This window comes from Stegodyphus dumicola, chromosome 1 (genome assembly GCF_044657685.1).
Source record: "Stegodyphus dumicola isolate Sdum_Otavi_A_Nest chromosome 1, ASM4465768v1".
Taxonomy (NCBI): Eukaryota; Metazoa; Arthropoda; class Arachnida; order Araneae; family Eresidae; genus Stegodyphus; species Stegodyphus dumicola.
The window spans coordinates 86,688,751-86,702,340 of NC_140768.1; the positions used below are offsets into that span (position 1 = coordinate 86,688,751).

A 13,590-nucleotide genomic window follows, 5' to 3' on the forward strand; every position below is an offset into this window, starting at 1 on the left:
CGATGCAATTTAATTTTAATTTAAGCTGGCTCAATAACTCTATCATATGAGAAAACAGAAATGGTAAAGACTGAAATCATAAACAGCAGGGTAATTTACATAATAATAACTGTACATATCTTTGAAGAATAATCTTCTTTATGTATTCAGTTTCTCTCTTCAAGAAGATTCCTTTCCATTTTAGAATTTAAATAAGGATTTCTGTTATTCTAAAAAAATGCATTTAGAATGTATAGAAAAAGCTGCTAATTTTATTTCTTTAGTAACATGAACATTCAGAAGAAATATGAAAAATATATAGTAAGGGTCGGTTACAGAGCTGGTGTGGCAGAATTTTTAGAATTTAGAGCAGGCATTGGAATTAAAATTTAGGATCCACAGAGATTGCATCAAGTAGAAAAATCCCTAGCTCTAGCTCTGTGTGTGATGCATTAAAACACATTAGATTAATCTTTTAAACCGTAAGTTTTCAATTTTTTATTCCACGCCTGTCCATGTGATAAGATTAGAAGCATTTTTTGATATTTTCCATGCTTGTGTCTAATGAAAAGTAAAGAAAATAAAGGGAAGAAAGATTCTAGTATTAGAAGTAAAACATTCAAATATCATGTTTTTATTGTTCTTCCAGACCTTCTCCAAAAAGTAAGAAATTCATTGCAAACTTTCTGCAAAATACATCCATTACATGTTAATACCATGGAGACATTTTTCATTTTGTCACATAGGTCTTTAATTGTCTAGAATCATGGGTCTATAAATCTAGCCTTCAAATCCTCTTCAATTTTCCAGGCTTCAATGTCTAAAGTGCTAAAGAAAAGTTATCCCTACCAATTCTGTAACAGCAAAAAGCCAGAAATATTTTGGAAAAGTAAAAGGAGGAAGTAAAATTAATTTTATAGAGAAAACTGATGCATAATCTGAGAACCCTGAATATTCTGAGAAAATTACATGGGAAAAACTCTTACTATGAAAAAATTAGGGAGAAGACATTTTTAATTAATTACATAGCTAAATTTGCTAAGAACTGTTTGGTAAACTGTACATTATAGCATTATATCTTGTTTATTTTTCAGATTCAAAATACTGTATAGTAATAAAACTTTATAATATGAGAGAGAAAAACAAAAATGCTTTATTTTAATGTTATTTTTTAAATATAATTTCAATACATTACCATTATTTTAATGAAATTTATCAATGTTACAATGTTTTAAAAAATACTGTCGAAAAATTCCCAGATCTTGGAATTAAAAATTTTCTATAGAAACTGATCTTAAAAATCGCCAAAATGTTGATAAGTCGCCAAATTTAGAACCGTTGAATAAAAGAATTCGCATCCCCAAAAGCGAAAAGTTGTGCAAGAGCTCTTTATTATGAAAAATGAATTTTGAAATGCTTATGTTTCACTTCTTGCCTAGAAACTCGAATATGCCACCGTTTATATTAGAAATAGGAACAAATTATAACCCATTCAAAAGGTAACCATATATGTATCAGTGAATCGCCAAAACTATTCCTTCAAAATGCTAACTCACACTCAAAATGGCAGTTGTAAAAACAGACAGAAATTTCAGATGATTAAAATTAAAGACCTTCTGCCGATTTTGGCCAAAAGTAAGGACTTCTAAGGACCAAAAATCGATTCCAAAAAACCTAAGGACTCTTAAGGACCATACGAACCCTGGAATATGAAGTAAAAGAACACTAGAAGAAAAGTTCAACCTGCTATTTGCTACAGGATTAGGTTTTGTATATTATTTCCTCTAAAAATTTTATAAATTTGTTCTTTTATTTTCTCTTATCTTCTCACAATCTTGAAATTTCTAAAAAACACAGTTTTTATCATGACTTCTGATTTTTAAAGCACAATTAAAAGGTAATATCAATTAAACTCTAGTCTTAAACAGTACATTAACATAATATTTTTGGAATAAAATCTCAAAACTAATTTAATCAATGATCTTATTATTTAAAAAAAAAATAATGACTTTCAAAGAAACAATACAATTTCAATGTCATCTTTTAAGAGACTAATTATAATGTAAGCATAAATTAATAAAGATATTTTATTGAATATTGCTAAAGCTATTTTTGTAAACAATGCTAAAAGCATTTATATCTAGTATGATTTAAAAAAAAATTACCTGTTCTCCTAGTACTTCTGGCTCGTCATCTTCATTTTCCGATATTTTCTCTCCTTCAACACTTTCCTTTTTATCTTCTACAGCTATTTCCTCTTTTTCTTCAGTCTTTTCATTATCTATTAATTCAATTTCTTCAACTGATCCTTCTTGAACTTCTTCATCTTCTTTTACTTCAGTTATAGTTGCCTCCTTAGCAATTTCTCTCACTTTCTCTTCAGCTTGTGCACCAAAAGTTTTGCTAGCATATGCCTTTCGTTTAGCTTCAATTTCCTAAAATCATATGCAAGAATGAATGAAAAAAAAAAGATCAAGAAAAACCATTCATTCTGAAATTTTAATAATTATAAATTAAAAAATTAGTTTTTTTAAGCATTCATTTTGTTCTTGCCGAAGATAGCTCGAACTTATTTAATGATACTTAACTTCAGTAAGTGGACTGTAATATTAACAATAACAATTTTATTTTAACAAAAACAACATTATTGAATACTAGCACACGCATGTGCTTATAGTTACCTATGTAACTTAGCTAAAGAGCGAGCAACCATATGCTCTTACATCAAGTCAGAAATCATTCATACTAATAAAGCAAAAACGAAATAACTTTAGGGTTACACTAAATCCAAACTCTGCTTGGCGTAAAACAATGCTGCCAAGCAATACTCTTTCAGACACCGAACACATTTACTATAAATAAAAATATAAGTAGTAACGAGTAGAAGAATTCTTTGTATTAGCAAAGAGAATATTCTGTACAGCCACTCAACAACAGTAAAATTAATTCAGCAAGTTTGGGACAAATCACATTGCAGCTTTCAAGAAAAGTAGACTAGTCACATTAATAATCACAAAGCATAAGAGTTTATGACACAAATAATGATGTTAACAACAGATCAAACAAGGCATCCAAAATCATCTTATCTTGGGACAGCAGTAAGTCTATGGTGATAATTCTTTTGGAAGATAATGAGAATACATGATGTACCCTAGTACTATAGTTAAGAAGCTTTAATGTATCATGTATGTACATGTACAGTTATGTTTTATTTTGATTATGGCAAGAGTACAAGAGGGCTATCTGCCTAAGGGAAAAAATGTGGAAGATTTTCTGAGAGAAACTAGCTCATATCCACAGTACAAACGAGGAAATCTATGAGAAAGCCCCTGCAGTTAGCCTGTTTACCAGGATTTGAACTCTGGTTGAACTACCAGTGTTCAGTGACTTCACCATTAGACCACTGGTGGGCTATGTTTGTGTACATAGATAACATTAAAAGTTTTTATGTCTGGCAACATAAAATGAGGCAAGGTGATGTGACACCTCCATGATGTAGGCATGAGCTTTTGATATGCAATGTGAACCATCCTGACAGATGAAGTGTTTTTTCCTGCAGAGAAATCGGTTGTAAACTTTTACCTGCCCAGAACAAAACCAAGATTAGAAATAACTCCAGCTGCTCAATGTGCTTTATTTTTTCTCCTGCTGCTGCCTGAGAAAGCCATGCCTCTCGCTTCACTGCACTTTTTCTATTACTTACAATGCAAGCTGCACATATAAAATTTATGAGGTGCAAGTGTTGTAATAATTAAGCAAAAATGTATTTCTGAACAATTGTTCTTGTTCAAAATAAAAAAGATGTTTTAACCATCATCAAGCCAGTTGTGATTTTCCCTTCAGTCATAATCTACAGAACACTTTCCTTTGTCATGACTAAAAAGTGACTAGTTCCATCTTTTCAAGCCAACTCTCTATTAAATTCCATCAATGTACACTGAGTAAAAAAAAAGAGGCAGTTCTATACATCGTGTTCTACTGGGCCGATTGATGAAATTCAAATTGCGTATTTTATGTCTTGAAAGCACAACTTAGAATATGTATGAGATCTATATATAGCACTGTTCTAGCACAGATATTTTGACACAAAAATCGGACTTCTTCTGAAATGACATGCACTTTTTTCTCATACTTCAATTTTACAACTCAAATTATTATGCCTAAATATTAAATTTTGTACAACTGGTAAGAAATTTAGGGAGAAATTCCAAAATTTATCTTAGCCCTTTTTTTTTTAGTTTGTGCCAAAAATAATTCACTAGGTGAACTTCTTAATTTATAGCAATTTATTTTCCTTTCGTTTCTAATTGTACAAAAGTGGAGGGGGGGGGGAAGTCATCCTTCATAATTTCAAATAATTTTAACATCACTTATAACAAATATGCCAAATTCCAAAATGTGCCAATATATAAATTCAAGTATATATTAGAAAATCTTGAATAAAAAAACTCGAATTTTTTGCAGGTGTGACTAGAAATACATGTAAAGATGATGTTAAAAATTTTATAGGTTATAATTCAAAAGTTTTTTTCTAGAAAAATTTATAAAAATTATTTAAAAATACAAATTTGCCCAAAAAATGAGCAAATTTTATTTGGAATGAAAACCTAAATTTCGAAATGTGGAACAAAGAATCAAATAAGTTTAATAAAAAAAAAAAGAGAGATTAAATATATATCAAATTCAATGAACAATGAGGAGCTAAAATGTTTTTTGAGCTAATTTTTTAAAAACTATTCATGCGATTTTAACAAAACTTGGCAGTTTGACATAATTTGAGTCGTATAATTGAAATGAAATAAAAAAAAAAGGCATGTCACTTCAGAAAATGTCCGATTTTGTGTGTGTGTGTGATTATGGCAAAGCCTCGAGGGCTATCTGCCTAAAGGGAGGGATGCCTTTCGTGGAGGACTTTCTAAGGAAAACTGGCTCGTATACACGTTACACATGGGGAAAACCACGAAAACACCCATGCAGCCAGCCCGTTCGCGGGATTCGAACCTCGGACCAAACTACCAGTGTTCAGCGACTTTACCGCTCGGCCGCTGGTGGGCCCCAATTTTGTGTCAAAATACTTATATTAGAACAATGCCCTATATAAATCTAATACATATTCTAAGTCGCATTTTCGAGACATAAAAAACACACAAGACATAAGTTGAATTTCCTCCATCAGCCCAGTAGAATGGGGGATCTAGAACTGTCCCCTCCTTTTTTTGTGCAGTGTACCAAAGAAATTATGATATATATATATATGTGTGTAAGACATAACAAAATATGATAGCTGTTTCAAAAAAATAATTGACGACCTCAAAATTAACATTCTAAATTTGATGATCTACCCCTAAATTTATCTCTTCTCACAAGTTCCAGAGTTTTCTATCTTACGTAACATTTTAATGCAGATACCTCTTGTACAATCAAATTAATTCTAAACCAAAACTGTGAACTGAAACTTTCTCACTCCCAGCCTTCTTGCTGTGAAAGTACTATAACCTTTCCTTTTTTTCGGCGTTAGCTCTCCTGCTGGTAAGATGCTTTTCAACCATGCTGCTGCCGCTTACTTGCTTAAGATGACGTCGTACTTTAAAATGGGAGTTATTCTATTCAAATATTATTAAGAAGTATCTTGTCTGAAAAAAGGATTATTTGATATGCATGGAAAAAATAAAGATTGTGATTTTTCAAGATATGTTGTGCTAAATTGTGTCATCATGCTTTCCACTCTGCCACCTTCAAACCACAGTTTCATTACAATAATATGGCGCAGCCGATTTTCGACCCTACAGGCGTGGAACTTCGGTGCAGTTTATTTCAACTAATCTCACATCGTTTAACGAATGGATAAAATAAAAAAGGTAACTATTCATCTGAATTCCCAATCAAGCCACTATTGTCTTTTCGGTCACCTACGCAGTTATCGTAAGCTGTTGGGAGGTCCACTGCTTTCATCTAAGCATTTGAAATCATTACATATTTGTGCTCTCTTGCATGTCCAGTGCTTTATTCAGCTAATTCTTCATATTCAAAAAATGCAATATTATCAAAAATCATGAAGTGTGATTGTGAAGTGATATTAAGTTCCAAATTGAATTTATTTCGTTTCGGAAAAGAAAAAAAAAAAAAAAAGAAAGAAAAAATTGCATTTAAAAGTTAATTGTATTATGATTTATTAATGGTAATATGTTGCTTAAATCATTTTGAGATCAAAGTTAATAATTTAAAAATTTTATTATTTATTTAAAATGTAGTTTTGTATTTCTGAATTGGGAAAAGAAATTATTCAATTTGGTAAAAATAAGGAATGTTTTACTTAGGGAAGGATTCTAATATGAAAAATATTTTTGTACTATTGTTTAAATTTCTTTGAATTTAGATTTTTTAATTTTTACTGTAAGTTAAGAATGAAATTATTGTTTGAAATTTTTGAGTTGTAGGAATTTCTTTAATGTTTTATGATAAAAGTTGAAGGCTTTCACCTTATGAAAAAATACATTTTTTTAAATCTAAGTATTGTTATTTTTTCATAAAATGGAGTGTGTTTTTAATATTCGTATGGAATGACAGCAGTTCGAAAAAGGCCAGTTGCCTCTACAGAAGGAACGGAGGCCTTTTCTACAGTAACTGCTAATTTGGCAAATCGTTTGGCCACTGGTGAAGAATATTAAACACCAGTTTGCTCAACTGATAAACCAATATGATAGAAATGCTAGTATTTAGATAAAGCTGTGGAGTCTTCAAGTTTTGTAAAGAATAAGTAAATTTTAAAATGTCTTAATCATAGTGAAAAATTTGAAATTGTGTTTATGAATGATTTATATTTTAAAATGCCTTCCTTGAAAAACGTAATTAAATAATATGAAAATTGGCATCTTAATTTAGAAATATTTTCATCAACAAAAATTTGAAAGCCTTTTATTTGAACATTTAGTTTGTGAAAAAATTTGAACTTTTACCATGTGGAACTATCAAGAACTGTACAAAATTTCATTGGACATTCTTATCTCAGAACACTAAAATGTGCAATTGTTTTAAAAGAGTACAGTGTCTAAAATTATTATTGAATTCAAAATTTTATGACATTCAATGAAATGTCAAAATTGATTCAAAATATCGGTCAAAATTTTATGACAATAATTTTTTGTTTAAAAGTTAATATGTTTGTATTTCAAAATTATATCTTTCACATTTTGCTGCTCTAATGCTTGTTCTGCCACCCTGCTCACCCAGCCTTCTTTTGAAGGGGGGATATGTAAGATATAACAAAATATGATAGCTGTTTCAAAAAAATAATTGACTTCAAAATTAACATTCTAAATTTGATGATCTACCCCTAAATTTATCTCTTCTCACAAGTTCCAGAGTTTTCTATCTTACGTAATGTTTTAATGCAGATACCTCTTGTCCAATCAAATTAATTCTAAACCAATACTGTGAACTGAAACTTTCTCATTCCCAGCCTTCTTGCTATGAAAGTACTATAACTTTTTCCTTTTTTCGGCATTAGCTCTCCTGCTGGTAAGACACTTTTCAACCATGCTGCTGCCGCTTACTTGCTTAAGATGACATCGTACTTCAAAATGGGAGTTATTCTATTCAAATATTATTAAGAAGTATCTTGTCTGAAAAAGGATTATTTGATATGCATGAAAAAAATAAAGATTGTGATTTTCCAAGATATGTTGTGCTAAATTGCGTCATCATGCTTTCCACTCTGCCACCTTCAAACCACAGTTTCATTACATATATATGCATTAAAAATTGAAAACTCCTTTATGTAAATAGAACTTAAAAATAATATCCTACACAACTGTCGCTAAGATGACAAAATATAATTATTTACTATTTTAAATTAAAACCACAGGCAGAGTATGAAAATTCTTATGGTATTTAAATTCAAAATAAAATGAAAAGTAATTGTTGCCAGGGCCCGGAGAAACAACTTCTTTGGGAACCCCCTCTGCTTCACTACTTCAGTAATGAAGAACTGAAATTTATGTAGATATTTAAAAACTTGTCACCTCATTATAGATATACACAGTACAAAGTCCGTAATCCAGACTCGTCGGGACTTCGGCAATTCCGGATTATAGATCATCAATTTAAATCTGGTAAAATGGCATGCAGAAATTATACAATTAAAAATACCAATCCCTAACTTATGAAATAAAGAGCAATTATGATCTAAAGGGTATCAAAATTTACCAAAAAAAAGCTTAATATTTATTTGTTTACTTTATTAAACATTTCTTTCAATGTAAGTTGTTTTAAGTTGCTTCGTTTTTTTGTGCTAAATGCGCATGCGTAAACATTAAACGTGCATGCGCAAAGCATACAATAAAAAAAAAAGTTTGTGGCTTTGAAGTCCCGATTATAGATCATTCTGGATAACGGACATCCTGATTACAAACTTTGTACTGTATAACAAGAAAATTGACTAGAACCTAAGATAGCTATAAAGTTCCCCCCTACAATGGTCAGATAAAATATCGTTCTGTCCATTTTATTGATTTTCTTACAATTCTATGTACATAATTAAAAGAATATAGCCCATCTGACAAGCCAAAATTTGACAGAAATGCTATTTAAATTTATAATTAGAAAATGTAAATACTTTTTTGGCAATTAGAATTAATTAATGAAAAATACCACAGATAAGTTTTATGCACTTGGAGAATAGGCTAAAAAGCTTTTAAAGAAAAGCTAAAAAAAATTTCGTTAAAGAAGAAAATGTAAACTTTCTATTCAATTTGGGGGCCGGGGCAACTACCCATATGCCCATGCCTTAGTCAGACTCTGGTTGTTGCCTTTACATAAACTTGGCCTGAGGTAGAAAAACATTTTGTATAAAATACACAATAAATACAATGGGAGGAGTAATTTTTTTTTTTTTTTTTTAATACAGTTTTACAAACACTAACTTACACATCAATAGTACAGCAGCACAGAGCATGAAGGCAAAGACAGACAGACATATCGCATTTACTTGCTATTTAACTTAATAAGGTATTTCTCATGCCTTCGTGGTGTAACGGTCAGCACACTTGGCACCTATTTGAGAGGTTCGAGTTTTGAGTTTTGGCGAGGGCATTGCTCATTTTTCATGACTCCTTGCTTCAAAATAAACCTAATGTCTCTACAGTTTCCTCCCCCACAAGGTTCTGAAAATATTTTCATATAATTTTCCCCTTCTTCTGGGTGTTCATAAAGCAAACTCCCCTAAATTTTAAAATGGATTCGTCCATGTAGTGGTCATTTTTGTCTTACTAAATTGATTTGCTAGTGGGTTTTGGGCGTGTGAGCTTTAACTAATACAGCAATCACAGTGAAGAGCTTCCAGAAAACTTAATATTTAATACTTTTAACAGTTGTGAAGAACCTGCATGTAGACAAGACAAACAGAATGGCGAAGAATATGATGACAACAGTGAGGATGGCGATAAATTGCAAGCTGTAGTGAACAACACAAAACAACAGTTTCAGTAACCTTTAATGATTTGAGGGCTAAGGAGCAGCTGTGGCAAATAAGAGTGAGATAGATTTAAGACACATCTAAGCAGAAACGAAGATATCTTATTAGATATTTTAATATTATGCATTCTTATTGGAATGTAGATTTATTTTAAGTAAATAATACCGAGATACTACTGGCAGTTTATCCACAAATACTTTTCATTTTTTATGTTCTTATTTTAAGCACATCCCTCAAAATTATTCATATAACTGTCTTTTCTTGATTTCCTTAGACGAAATTAGTAAAAAAGAGGGGGATACACAAGTAAATACAGTACATCAGAAGAATATGTTATCCCTTCCTCCTTTGACACCATAAAGAAAGTTAGGATTTTCCTGCAACATTAATTTCTCTGTGTTACAAAATAATGTAATGCTACTGGATGCTTTAAAAAGATTGCAGATTTTACTTCTTTTTAACTGGCATTTTTGAGATAATTTTACTTAGAAAACTGATATCTTTTAGAATACAGAAACATCTGTTACAGTAAAGTTAGAATTTGTTAAAACTGATTTTCTGTGTGAGCATTTTGTATAACTCAACCTACATCATGCTGTATACTTCTTAACTGCAAAGCAATTTAAAAAGCATTATTGCAAAGTTTGTTATTAAAATTCTAGTTATGTGTGGATAGGAACTACTGATAAAAATTAATAGCAAATGCTCAACTCTTGTTCACTATGAAGCACAAATAAGGAAGAGCTGAAAACTTTTCAAGAAAAATAATTATGCTGCTAAATATAAACCGTGAAAAACATCATATTACCTGTGGGGTTTAAAGGTGATGCACTTTGTTATATCTCAGAAAATAAATAAATAACAGTACATGGTTTGAATACTCTCAACTGTTTTTCCTCACACCTCTGAGATTTTATGTTACAAAACATAATTTAAAATACTAGAGGCCACAAAAGTAGACTGGAGTAATTATTTGCATTTAGTATTTTATTAATCAGATAATTTGGAGTTCTATGGGTTCTGTCTTGTAAAAAATAAGTTTGCACGAGACAGAACCCATACAACAAACAATAGGAGAAAAAGATTTGATCACAGAAATGATTGAAAGGGATCCTATTTGTTACTGAGGGGAAGTCTAAACAATTATTTACACAAAGATATATACACTAGTGCTACCTACTGGCCATCATTAAATTTAATTTGTACTTATTTATCACAGATTACAAAGTTTTTGTTCACATAATAAATTATTTTTTGTAATTCCATTTCATTCATTTTCTTATTGATATAACTAAAACTTCAGAATTATATTTCTTATGTTTAGAAAAATAGTCAAAATAAGTTGACAATCAAAGTGTTTTCTTGCTAGAAGCACCAAAATGGCACATGTAGCTTAAAAAAATATATATATATTTTAATTCAGCATATGTTGTAAAAATACAATACAAATGTATTAATTCTGAAATTTAAAGCAATACATACTTCCATAGTATATTCTGATAGATCATTAAATGCCTTATCTTTAATTGCTTAATATTCAATTATAGCAACAGCCCAAAGCTATGAAAATTAATATAAACAAAAGTATCCAACATATATGCTGATTCTTGGGAATTATACTGCACAACATAGGGACAAAGAAGGGGATTTGAACACTTAAAAGTGAATCATAAGTACTATTTCTTAGACAAAGGTACAGATCCACAATCAAGATTTAAAAGATGGACAATAACAGTAAAATGAAAAATGGTGACATAAGAAACACTGGTGAAACAGAATGCTTGGAATTACACCTCATAAAATTCCTTTGTCAATCACCTACCTGAAAAGGTTTTTGAAGACATTCTGAAGGACATAAGATTTTTCACCCCCCTGCAACTAATTAGTTATGATTAAACAGCAAAATAAAATATATATTAGTAACAGCAGGTATGTCAGTACTTTAATCGTGAATCCAAAATTTGGCCATTGATCTGATATCTTAGATTAGCATGGTTACCATATTTAGTGATTATCTTAATTTTTACTCATAAGTGTCATGAAATAATTTTGCATCAAACTAATAAACAAATACTTTAGCTTTCTAAATTATTTAATTTTAATTCATCAAAAAATTTAAAATACTTAAATCAAGTAAAACCAAACTTATTTTACTTGTCTTAAAATCAGACAATTTGGAGTTTAGATAGCTGATAATTCATCATCACCAGGGTTTAGTGACTAAGTCCTAATACCTGGAGTTTTACTATAAACATGAAATGGAACTACTCAACACAATAAAGAAAGTCAAACTGCTTCCTAATGCTGTGAAATAACCTATCAGAAATAATGAGCATTTCTCCCTTAAATAAATTATAAATTACCATCTAGAGTTAAGTACATATTTCAGAAAAATTATATACTACAGACCACTTTTTTTTTTCATATGTCTTCACTTGCCTCTGTACTTAATGACCTCTTCTTTGACATATTATTATATATTATTGATTTTTAAAAAGCATTCCTATACTGTATTGTGAAAGTTTTATCTAAAACACTAGCACACAGAAATACAAAGTATACCTTCTCCATCTTTATGGGTTTTAATACTTCTATTATTCATGCATCCACTTCAAGAAAACACTCGAAACACACGCTGCAAGGTTTTCCCCCTCTTTGCTGTGCTTCTTTGTGGTGTAACTGGGAAGTACATATAGCTAACAATCAAAAGGTTCAGGGTTCGAATCCTGGTGATAGCAACTGCTTTATTTTTCTTTATTTTTCCCATTTCCCGCTCCTTCCCAAACCTCGAATGACTCTACATTGGCAGTCAAAATAAAAGGTTGTGGATAATAATTCCTCATCATTAGGGTTTCGTCTCTTTCCTCCAGTTGCTCTTTAAATGGGGCAGAATGTAAAATCACCCCCTCCTTACCATGTGCCTTTGTGATGTAACTGCAAAGCACAGCCGGCTAGCAAATAAAAACCCAGGCCTGGCAAGAATACTGCTTATTTTTCATATTTCCTACTTTTTAGGGGGGATTAATGACACTGCAAATTTATGTTAATTAATTTAAATGTAATAATCTGTTATGGCAAATTTACAATGCAAATTTTCCATAACAAATATTACTGGAATGATAGTAAATGCCTGGTTCTCTCATCAATCACATCAAACAAAGTTCCAGATCACTCTACAAGCATTATATAGATTCAAAGTGAAATCAAAAACCCTCACTTGCCTTCAGTCATTTGCATGCTTGAACGACAAGTTCAATCAATATCTTTGCAATAATGCAAGGAGGGAAGAACACAAGATTATTCGTCACATAATAGACAGAGCTTTTCAATGAATTTTTCTACACTCTAAAGAAGCTGATACAGAAGAAAGCTTCAGAAGCTAATCTTCAAGAAAGCTACTACTGAGTCATGTAGAAGCAGTAGGTACTGATCTTGACAGAAATGAGAAGTTAAGGTTTTCTTAGAAATAAGAAATCTGTCTTGACTATTGATTTCACAAGATAATTGAATCCACTTAAGAGGTACATATTTTTAACCATTACACCATGTCTAAATCACTTTATCTAGTTATATAGCAGACTTCAAAGTTAACAAATGGCCTCACAATTGAAAATTATGTCTCAACCTGGAAATCTGAAATAAATGAAAGTTACTTGATGTCACAGGAATTATCTAAATTTGAAAAAGCTGAACATAATTACTGCTGACATGCTTCCTTCTTTTAATAATTGCATACATTTTTGCAAGTTGCAAAAAAATTTTTAACAGGAAGACGCACTCAGAAGATACATTATGAAAGCAAATTTAATCCATATTACTTGAAATTAAAGATAGAAAAATTGCATGCATGATTAATTAAGACTGTATGCAATAGTTACTATGCAACTTCAAGAACTGCTGTACCTGAAAGGATTTACAGAACATAACGTTGCAGCAAAGCACACGAAGACTATCTCCCTAAGAGGAGGACTTCCTTTGAGTAGAAATTTTATGGGGAACAAGCACTTTTTATGTTAAATAGGGGGGAAACTACAAAAATGCCTGTGCAGGCAGCCCATCTGCCAGGACTTGGAGCAAAATAGCAGAGTTCCATGATTTTTGTTTTATACAGAAACGAGTAGGGCTCACATATGTCATTC

At 30.9% G+C, this 13,590-nt stretch overlaps 1 protein-coding gene across 1 annotated transcript in view; it reads right to left on the reverse strand.

Annotated features, from left to right (window-relative positions):
• Cnx99A (Calnexin 99A) overlaps positions 1 to 13,590 on the reverse strand; it is a 125,392-nt gene that overhangs the window by 12,593 nt on the left and 99,209 nt on the right. The window contains exon 18 of the mRNA XM_085817466.1: positions 2,145 to 2,414. Within this exon, the coding sequence (XP_085673592.1) occupies positions 2,145 to 2,414 (270 nt within the window). The remainder of the gene's footprint in view (positions 1 to 2,144; positions 2,415 to 13,590) is intronic.